The sequence below is a fragment of the Jatropha curcas genome, chromosome 11 (genome assembly GCF_041381405.1).
Source record: "Jatropha curcas cultivar XTBG-Jc1 chromosome 11, XTBG_Jcur_1.0, whole genome shotgun sequence".
Lineage (NCBI taxonomy): Eukaryota > Viridiplantae > Streptophyta > Magnoliopsida > Malpighiales > Euphorbiaceae > Jatropha > Jatropha curcas.
In genome coordinates, this window is record NC_143161.1 from 10,832,559 (window position 1) to 10,844,059 (window position 11,501).

General features: G+C 29.7%; 1 protein-coding gene across 1 annotated transcript; it reads left to right on the top strand.

Moving 5' to 3' along the window:
* The first annotated feature begins 4,300 nt into the window (after nt 1–4,300).
* LOC149492561 (F-box/FBD/LRR-repeat protein At1g13570-like) lies at nt 4,301–7,825 on the top strand. The gene is made up of 4 exons (XM_089716591.1): nt 4,301–4,457; nt 4,568–5,506; nt 5,596–5,739; nt 7,120–7,825. Exons 1-4 carry the CDS (start codon nt 4,404–4,406, stop codon nt 7,408–7,410), a joined length of 1,428 nt encoding a protein of 475 aa, XP_089572717.1. The 5' UTR covers nt 4,301–4,403; the 3' UTR covers nt 7,411–7,825.
* Nucleotides 7,826–11,501: the final 3,676 nt, after the last annotated feature.

An 11,501-nucleotide genomic window follows, 5' to 3' on the forward strand; every position in this document is an offset into this window, starting at 1 on the left:
TAGTGGCTATGACTATAGAAGAGAGAATGTATTCAGGCCCTTTGCAGAGAGCACAGAAGCAGAAAGTGCAGGAAATGCAGAAAATATAGAAGCAGAAAGTGCAGGGGCAGAAAGTGCAGAGAAATGCAGAAAATACAGAGGTAGAAAGTGAAGAAGCAGAAATCAGCCCTTCTTGGGCTCTGATACCATGTGAAGAAGCAGAAATCATCCCTTCTTGGGCTCTGATACCATGTGAAGAAGAAGAAGAATGAGAGGAAAATTTAACTCTATTATTCCCTCAAGGATTGGGGATATAAATAGTACTACATATGTACAATTAATGACAGCTAATTACAGCTAACAATAGCTAATCATAACACAGCTATAACAGCTAATCATAACACAGCTACAACAGCTAATCATAACACAACTAAGTATAACTAATGACAGCTAACAACAGCTAATCATAATAATCATAACAAAAAGAAAAATTAGAAATCGACGAATTGAATTTACTCACCTTTTCAGGCAAACTTGAGTTGTTAATTGTCGGTAACTTTAAGGGTTTCGACATATTACCAACAAAAAACCCTATAATTTAGCCTTCGGAGGATGACTACAGCAACAAGAATCTCTCAAGTCGATTAGGCATGAGAAGAATTAATATGTCAAATGAAACGGCAAAGCTAGTATTCGACTAGGAGTCAAACTTTGATTAGGCTCTGTATGGTCCAAAATTTGAAGATTATGTTTGTAACATTCAGCTTTTTAGCGTGTTTTGAAATACTGATCAAACAGTTAACAATTAAATACTACTAAAATATATCAAAACAATTAATTCATCTAACATATTCCATGCAGGCCTGACATTCTTTTTTTAATAAGGAAGTAAGGGTTAATTTTGGGCTAAAACTAGGGGTGTATATGAGCCGAGTCTACTCCTGAGCTTTTCGAGCTCGGCTTGAAAAAAATTCGAAAAGGTTCGGCTCGAATCGAGCTCCAGCTCGAGCTTGAGCCTAATGAGGTTCAGCTCGAAAGCTCGCCGAGCCTTCTCGAATTTTTATACATACATATATATAATATTATTTTAGGTTACTCAAGCCTCAAACATCGAAATCAAGCTCGAGCTTAAAATTTTTCAAATGGAACTCGAGTCTGAAGTCGAGTTGGAACCGAGCTCGAGTCGAACTCAAGTCAAGCTTGAGTCAAACTCGAGCCTAAATATTTAGGATCATTGAGTTTCAAGCCGAGCTAAGTTCTATTGATTTACATGTTAGCTAAAACTATTGAATTGTAAATTTAGGGGCTCATAATTAAATTAGGATAATGAATTTGGATGTTGGGAAATAAATTTTGGATTAATAAATTAATTAAGATAGCAAAAAGATATTAATTACAAATAAGCACAATTTTTTTTTTTTTTTGAAAACTACAAATAAGCACAAAGTTAATAATTAATAGTTAATACTTAACGGAGATACTAAGAGATAAGCGCAAAGTTAGAAAAAAAAAAAAAATACTACATTTTTTATATTCTGAAGTGATAGATAAGTAAATGTTACTATTTTTAATGGAACATAGGGAGCAAGTCCTAACAAAGTTAGTTTGCTTCCTTACTAACATTAAATTTATTTCTAGATAATTTCAAATATCTTATGTAAAAATTGTGCATTCAGAAATTTTTCTAAGCATAAATAAAATCATTGAAATTAATTGAAACTTCCATCAACAAATGGGGACTCAAAAATTGTGAATTTAAAAATTGTTTTGGATCACAATCTACCTAAAATTTTCTTCAAAAGGGGTTCACACTTATAATTTTCATAGTGATCGAGATAATTATATTACCATTGAACCAAATTTCATTTGGCCTAGTTCTTTAATAATACTTCGAAAATTCTTTCAGGATTCATATGTTAATAATTGCTAAAAAATGGCAAAAAGAAAAAAATAAGTGGATTAAAAACTAACGAGAAACATATGCTTAAAATATTCGAAAATAATCTTTTTTATGGCTATCAAATCTCCACATTTCATTATGATTTGCCTTTATAATGGAAAGAGAGGAGTATAAACAGGGACGAAGCTGGGATTTATGAAGGAGGCAAACTAAATAAAAACTTAATAAGAGAATATTAAATAAATAAAAAAAAAGAGAGGGGCAAAATATTTCCACAAATTCCATTAGAATTTTACGTAGAGTTTTATGGAATTAATCAGACTTTTTTTTATAGATTTTGATTGCTTTGATGAAATTACAATGATTTTTATATATATCCAATCAAAATTAATTTTAGGACCTAATTGAACAAATTAAAAGGTTTTGCAGTCCAATTGAAAATTTGAAAAATAATGAGGAACCAAAAAGCAAAATGCATCATCTTCTTCAAAATCGTTTTGTTCTTTCATTAAAGCCTTATCATTGGCGACAGTGAAAGACTTGCAATAGCCAGTGTTGTCGCGGCCATCCTATGCTCCCAGAACAGTCGCAATATGGTCGGAAGACCACAGACTTGTCGTCTTTTGACTGAACAACTACCGTCTCGTTAGAAAATCACAAGTTTATATATATATATATATATATATATATATATATATATATATATATATATATATATATATACCAACAAAAACTAGACTAAGACTAATGACCAACAAAAACCAACAAAAACCAAAGACAAAACTTTATATTTAATGACAAAAGACTAGACTAAAAGACTTAAACACTAGACTAATGCTTTTTAATTTTTATCGTATATAAACTTTAAGGATAAAGACTTTAAGACTAAAGAATTATAAGTCATATATATGTAGAGAGCTAAGATTATTACTAGGATTTAAATAAATACAGATACAAATATTTAAAGATAAATTATAACTGTGAACTAAAATACTATGATATATATATATATATATTAATTTAAAATCGAAAACCAACAACAACTGCTAAACAACTGCTAGTCAGGACCTGCGCCGACTGCCGGAGCTTGTGCAAGGAGGCAGCGCACATCAAGACAGGCCTGATGCACGGCCCGCCGACTGTGGCTAAAGAAGCATAGCGATCCGGCTACAACAAGGGCAAATTGTATTTTTCAGTTCTTCGACTATTGCAAAGCTTTTTCAATTTTTTTATTTGATTAAATCATTATTTAATTGAAATCAACCCATAAAAATTTTAAAAAAATAATCAAATTAATTCTGAAAAATTTGTAGTAGCATTAATATTAATTTTTGTCAAAATATCAAATTATCAGCACATGAATTAATTCGAAACTAATCCAATAATTAATACATTATTTTACACATTAGGGTAGGGATGAAAGTGGTACATGTATTTTAGGATACTCATTTTGGTCAGATCCATTTAAAGAGGATATGAGTAGTTATAAATAAGTTTAAAACGGATATGAAAGGTGAAATTACTACTCGTAACGGATATGAGTAGTGAAATTACTACCCATAATGGATACGGGTAGGGTATGTGTGATTTTTGGATACCCGCTACCTATTAACCACTATATTAAACAAGTTCGTTAGTAGGTATCCGGTCCATTATTAGTAAAAATGTATTTTGAATAAGTCGAATTTGGATAGTTCAAGATTAACAGGTACCCGTTTTAGAGGTACTTTAAACGGGTTTTGGATAGAGACGGGTAGTAAAAATTTAAACAGGATTTGAATATGGGTACTTAAATGAGTATTTAAATGAGTTTAGAATAGATACGAGTAGTAAAATTTTAAACGGATACCTATACACGTAGTTTAAAATTTGCGGGAACTTGCTCCGCTTCAATCAAGGGATGCATTGGATCAAAACTCTGTTGGATTTTAAAAGATTTTTGAAATCTTTGGGTTGGAGGATTGATTTGTGAATGACTTTTCTATTTATATCTAGCACTTTAAAATCCAATAAAATCAGCAATTTTATAAAATCCTTTCAAATCAGCAATTTTTTGAATATAATCAAATTTGTATGACTTTTAAAAAGTCATAATTGAATACCAACACATTTTTATGGATGTTATAATAGTCTAAATTCCATACCACAAAATTTTAATAGATTCCAAAATAATCTAAATTGAATACCATTGGAATTTTAAAATCTAAAAGATTCTTAATCAAATACAACTTCTTAGTATCGAAGTGTTGATTATCATAAGTTATCTCAATATGATTAACATTACCATTGGAATAACGGGCGAGAGATATCCGGCAATATCCCCTAGTATCACGCCTATCTCTTTTCTGTTATTTGTTTCCTAAGATTTCGCTGGATCTGGTGTCTATCAACTACTTTCGCCATTTCAATTGACGTATTAATCAGTGTTTGTTCCCTAATTAGGGCCTAATCTTGTAATTCTTCTGATATCTGATCGACTTGAGAGAAGCCGTTCTCATTGCTGTAGTCATCCTCCGAAGGCTGAATGTCGAAACCCTGCAGGTTACAGAAAATTAACAACTCAAGTTTGCCTGACAAGGTGACTACATTCAATTCGTCGATTCCTAATTTTTGTTTTAAACTGATTATTTTATGCGGGAGGTCTACAATAACTGTCTTTGAACTTGTTTTTGTTTAATATTGGTGTAGGATATCAATGACACAACAAGGGAAGATTTCATTAGTCAGCTCCCAGATGAAGTTCTCTCTTTCATCTTGTCGAAATTGACATTGAAGGAATCTGTTGGAACCAGTATATTATCACATAGATGGAGGCATGTCTCTGCATCCCCATCCATTCTAGTATTTGATTGGCTTAACATGTTTTGCGTGGCTCAAAACCATCAAACCGAGCATTCCTGCAGAATGAATGAGGAAAAATTTGTAAGAGGAGTTAATCAGTACCTAGACTTTTATAAGGATATATGCCTACACTCTTTTAAGGTCTCTTTTTGTATTGGGCATGGTTTCACATCTGATATTGATAGATGGGTTAGTTTTGCGATCAGAATGGGTGTTCAAACTCTGTCTCTTGAACTGTACTGCAAAGCATCCTGTGTTTATCGTACTATTGACATGCTTGGACAGGAAACAGAAAGAAAATATGTTCTACAAAGCAGTCTTCTTGAAGGTGCAAAAGCCAATTTAAAGCATCTGGATTTGGTTGCTTGTCGCCTGGAAAGAAATTTCACCACCCAATTCAGTTTCTTAGAGACCCTTACATTGGCTTATTCACCTTTAGCCAAATATGACCTTCAGAGCATGTTTTCTTATATGGCTAACCTCAGGCATTTAATGTTCGACGCATGTATGCTTCCGGTAAAGCTATCCCTCGGTTCATTACTTCTGCTAAAGAGATTTTATCTTAAACGTTGTGTTGGGGCAAAGGAAATTGAGCTGTCTAATGTCAATCTTTTATATTTTCAATGTATTGGCCGTGAAGTGATTACATATAATTTAAGTGGAGTCCCTAACTTGATTGAATTGAAGATCAGTGTTAAAAGCAGAAGAATCTTCGATATTTTCACTACTGTTCCAGAAAGTCTCCCATTGCTGAAGGGATTAGCAGTTTATACTAGAAGTAATTGGGTATGTCAATAGTAATGGAACAATGAGGAAATAAAAGAACAATTTTTATATTAAAGGCTAGTTGATGATATTTGTTGCTTTCTTTGTAGGTTAAACATGTACCAGAAAGCATAACCGTCTTCCGTAACGTTCTGCTACTAAAACTGGTTCTCGCAAGGGATATAGATTTTGACATTTTGAAGATGATCTCCATTCTTAGAGCCTTCCCCCATTTGATGCAATTTTGTTTGGTGGTGAGTGATTCATTTATATTCTCAAAATTGATGAGTTCTTTTTGTATTAAATTGTTCATAGTGGAATATAGGATTCAAGCTTTCATCTACTATTTTTCTCTAAATTATACGGAGAAAACCACTTTGAATTTTTTTTATTTTCTGAATTTCCAAACGTATTTCCATAAATATCTCTTTTGAGTATGAAAAATAATCTCATTTTAGGATTCATGAGCAAAGACGAAGCTACCTATTGGAGAAGAAGAAGGTCAATTGCCCCCTCTTTTTCTTTAAAAAAAAAAATTATCGAAGTTAAAAATAGCTATAAGGTGAAAATAATGAGGCATGCATGTCACAAGTATCAAATCATTTCCATTTCTTAACACTTGTGTATAAGTGAATGGTGAAAGTTTCTTTAGTAGATGACTTTGCACTTAGTTTTGCAATTAACTTTTCATTTTCTAATTACAGGTTTGTGACTTCTTTTTTGTTTACTGTTATTTTTTCTTAAGTTCTTGAATTTTTCTCTTTAATTGATTCATGTCATTTTCATATAAAATTTATACTTGGATATTAATTAATTCATTAATAATTATTTAGCAAATTTCATTAGATCTTTCTAATAATTCATGTTGATATAAATCTTATTAGAATCAATCGGTTGCTTGATTAATTATTTTTTTAAAGAAATTTAATATAATTATAAAAAAATAAGCTTCTAATTATTTATTGTATTTTTTATTCAATGTAGGAGTGTTTTTTGATTATTAGAAAGTAAATATTAATGTATGAGATTAATTAGTCTGATTAATTTTTTTTTTTTAAAGAAATCTCATTCAACTATAAAGCAAGCTAGACAACTTATATTGCGAAAGCTACTTTTGATAAAATTGATAATAATATGGTACGAAGACAAGTATAGAATAACTATAATTTTATTTTATTTTATAATTTTTATTAATATAAATGACATTATATTTCATATTAATTAGCTAATTTATTGGAATTTTCCTGTGCACTGTAAGTCATTTTAGTTTTTGTGAACAAATATCAAAAGTTTGCCCCTGAGTGTAAATCCTGGCTTGGTCCCTGTTCATGAATGTCTTTTCCCATAAATATTATCTTACACGGATTGAACCTATGATTTTAGAGAGGTCCTCAATTGAAGTTATGAACTCAAAAGTACTTTACCAAAATCACATTTAAAACCCAACTACAGGAACTATATATATGTTTCTTGAACTGCAAATTAGCGTGCATTATGAATTTTAATAACTTAGCAGTAAATCATATTTAATTATAATTTTATACATGAACATGCTTTTGGAATTTGTAAATGTAAATCTTGCACAAGCTAGGATCGATAATAATTAGTTTAAGCTCATTTTGTTTTCATTGCAGGCTAGTTCCTCAAAAGACAAACAAGGAAAGCTCCAGCTGAGTGAATACATTTTTAAACATTTGAAGCATGTTAATCTTAGTGGATTTTCTGGAACCCCAAACCAAATTGAGTTTGCTAAATATTTGTTGAAGAATGCTTTGATCCTTGAGGAATTGGTCATCAACCCAAAAGCGAATTTTCTTGTCGAGAAGAGGCCGTCATGGGATGAAGGAGAAGGCAAAATGGTTACTCAGACACTGCAAGAATTTTACAAAGAAATAAATGCTAATTGTCGAATGAGCATTCATTGACGATTCAATGGTTTTCTAGGTATTATTTGTAAGTATGGTTTCTCTTAAAATTATAAGAAAAAAATCCATTCTTGAAATGGCCTAAAGCCTTACAGGAGAAGTGCTAACTCTGGTAGAAAATCCAATTTATATGATAGGGTTTTGATTCTTGTTAAACGATTTGGTTTCTCCTCTTGGCCGAATTGCAAGGAAGAATAGCTTCAAATTGTTTAATTTTCTCAAGAATTTTAAGACCTGGTTTTCTTACTAGAGGCATTTTCACGGTGAATACTGAAGTAGAGTACAGAAAATGAGTGATCAGAGGCTAGGGTTTCTTGTTTGGAAGGTGATGAAAAAGACTACTTGTCTTTACTATCCAATGACTTTACTTTTAATTTAATTCAAGTAAAATAAATATTATTTATGATTTTCTAAATCTAATAAACTAATGAAATTTGTAAAACTAACCATTGCAATATCTTTATAATTTTATATATGTATTTTTCTTTATTTATTTGTAGTTAATGAATTTTTTTTTTCTTTAGGACTCCCATTAACTAAAATAGAAAGTCTAGAGCTTGATAAACATTCTGCTATCCACCCCTTAAATCTTGCCCGAAAGTACAGAGTCATATCATAAGCCTTTTCAGATCTGCTTTAAAGATTAAACCCCTAGCCTTTTTGAGTTCTAGCTCATGCACAACCTTGTTACAAATCAAAATCCAATCCGTGGTTTTTCGTCCCTACAATTTTTTTTTTAAGGCAATTTAATTATTTTATTAATTTTTATAAATCTAAAAAAAAAAAAAATTAACATTTTTAGGTGTGTCTGATTTTCTCCGACGGCGGACTTCATGGCTCTTCTAAGTCTCAAAGCAAGCAGTTTAGAAATCACCTTGTAAACGCTGCCAATCAGATAAATGGGTCTATAGTCAGTGAGGCGTTGGGGGGAATTCTTCTTAGGAACTAGAGTAATGAAGCTTGAATTGATCCCTTTGGAAAACCATAAGTGGTGTAATTCTTTAACATGTTGAATAAGATCATGATTTATGATAAGAGAAATAACATATTCTGTGTGTTGAAAACTTAGTTTCCATCAAAATTAATATTCCTAGTTTATGTTGATAGCGATAGTTTTTAAAAATACACAAATTTCACTAATAAGATATTGATTAGGGTAGTAACCGATCTCAATTCATAAGAATAGAAGTTCGATCTTGGAAAACGCGTCTTATTCTCCAACTGCATATCCCGAGCACCCATTGAAGTTTAAAATTACAATTTGTAGATGATTATTTGTATTTATTTGTAAAATTGATGGACTTATTTCTCAAATAGATATTTTAAAATTATTAATTTATTAATATTTTCTCAAATTCCCATTATTTTTTGGGGAAAAAATACCTATAATATCGAAATTGAATTTGCATTAATTTTTTCTAAAAAAGAACACATGTAACAATGTAACCATCTTAGAAATATTATCAAAAACACATTGAAATTAAAGATTTATTGACAAAATTAAATGTTTTGCTAGTTGTTAGCTGTTTGAATAATATTTAGCTATTTGAATAACTAGTAGCTGTGTTTTAGTGGCTTTTCATAACATTCTAAAAGTTAAACCTCATAAAGGTTAATCTTTTTATAAAATGTTATGATAACATTTAAGTTACCAAATATTATAAAAAATAACATTCAGTTAAAACGTTAAAAATTATTTAAAAGTTATTACCCAACTGTGTAAATCTAGTCTAAAATTAGTGGTACAGGTTGGGTTCAAGTTCACCAAACCGATTGTGCCTACAGCTTGTTAATATTTAAAGAACCAAATCAAAACTTCAAATCGCATGGATAGTGACAGAAGCTTGATTTTGGAGAGGAGAAAATTTTAGGTGGATTGTGACCAGACAATCTTGACTGCACAATTTCTAAACCCCTTATTTGTTCCTTATTATGCCCAAGACAATTTCTAAATGCATAATATTTGAATATAAGATAATTTGTTTCAAATATCTAATTTATTCTTATTTCTGTATTTATTATTTCTTTACTATTTTAATTAATTTAAAAAAGAAAGGCAAGTCCGAAAGAGAGTACCTACGGTTGGCAGTAGTCGGATACACACTTAAAATCTGAATCCAATTATAAACTAGATACCCAAATTCCTTCCGAATCCGTTTAGAAATTCGTTTCTATTCGCCCAACCCGTTAACAATTATGCATTTAAGGTTTAAAATATTTTTATATTTTAATTTTTAAAAATAAAAAATAAGAACAGTTATAAATTTCTACTATATTATATATCTATATCTATATTTATATAATCGTATAAATGCCAAATTAAGTTTGCTTATGAGGTATAATATTGTGAAACTTAGTTGCGACGTGAAATTTTATTATTTTTTGATACTTTTATTTAATTGCCTAATACGAAGAAATTAAATTTTAAAAATTTTTATTTTCTTTTTTTCAATAATTAACAACCATATAATAAATTTAGTTCATTAAAAAAATCTCTTTGGTTTGTTTCTAATTTTCCAATAATTAACAATCCAAATAATGAATTTATAGCATTAATAATTAAATACTAGTAATTAGTTTTTGCAATAATAAACAACCACACTATCATTTTTTTATTTTTAATTTAATTATCCTTTTTTTTCCAAAATTTTAATCCCTTTTTGAGTATTACATTAACTAAATTTGGCATATAAATTCTTATTTTCTTTTTTATGTTCAACTTTTTTTTGGATAGTGATAAAAACATAATACTTTGAGCAAAAGACATCTAATGATTAATATTCAGAAATTTTCTTTCTTTTTTCGTCATTCAAGTAATTTTACGATTTGAATGCAACAGATTGGTTTAATTTAGAAAAATATTATTTATGTTTATTGTTTTTAATTTAGCTAAGAATTTTAATTTGCTAGGGTAGAGTAGGAATGTCAATTTTGCCCGACCCGGCAAATATCTGAATTAATTTGATCCAATTTTGATAGTTTAGATAGTGAATAGACGAGTTTAGGATAAAAGTTCAGGTCGAGTTTGGGTTCAAGGATGTACCCGCTACCCATTACTAAGAATGGAAGCGGCGCGGGCACCTACTAAATTTAAACTACACGTACTCGCATCCGTTTAAAATTTTATTATCCGTATCCATTTCAAACTCATTTAAATACTCATTTAAGTATCCATATCTAAACCCGTTTAAATTTTTACTACCCTTTTCTCCGTCCAAAATATATTTAAAGTACCCTTACATGGGTAGAGTACTCGCGAATGTTAATATCCAAATCCGAACCTATTTAAAATGCAATTTTTACTAATAATGAATACAATCTTGCGGGTACCCATTGTCAAACTCATTTAATATAGCGAGTAATAGGTATCTAAAGACCTACATATGTACCCTACTCGCATCCATTACGGGCAGTAGTTTTGTTACTCGTATCCATCGAAATTCATTTCTAACTACCCATATCTTTTTTAGATGGATCTGAGTGGACGAATACTCTAAATACCCCTACCAATTCCATCATACATGTTACCCATTTAATTAATATTCCAAAAATATTTAAAATAATTATTTTTTAAAAGAAAATTATATATATATATACCTTTTTAATTATAATAAATGCCTTATATTTAATATTTATATTATATTTTTATTAATTCAAAATAATAATTTTATAATTTTTATTCACTTTTTATTTTTAAAAATAAAAATAATATTTTTAATGCTAAATGGATAATTATAATCGGGTTTGGGATAAGTTGTAGTGCTAAAGGTGGAATTTTAAAATGGTGTAAAATGGGTTGAAATAACTAATTTACACAATTAGGTTCGAGCGAGTAGTGCATTCTAAACGGTATCCAACCTGTTGTCGTCTCTAGAGTAGAGTGTTTTTTATCATTTTTTAATTTATAAAAAAGTTAGAGCAAATAACCTTTTTTATAATAGTCAAAGACGAGAAAGAATTTTTTTTAAAAAAATAGTAAATGACACATTATTTTTTCATTATGTTAATTATTTATTCATTTTTATCATCCTTATACAATTTTTAATTTATCAAAAAAATAACTTAATTAATAAGTAAAATGATGTAATTTT

What these genes read in the sequence shown, in the direction of transcription:
- LOC149492561 (XM_089716591.1), top strand. Translation starts at nt 4,404, where the DNA reads ATGTCGAAACCCTGCAGGTTACAGAAAATTAACAACTCAAGTTTGCCT. An exon ending in ACTCAAGTTTGCCTGACAAG is followed by an intron (nt 4,458 to 4,567) that starts GTGACTACATTC and finishes ATATTGGTGTAG; the next exon opens with GATATCAATGACACAACAAG. An exon ending in TGATGCAATTTTGTTTGGTG is followed by an intron (nt 5,740 to 7,119) that starts GTGAGTGATTCA and finishes TTTTCATTGCAG; the next exon opens with GCTAGTTCCTCAAAAGACAA.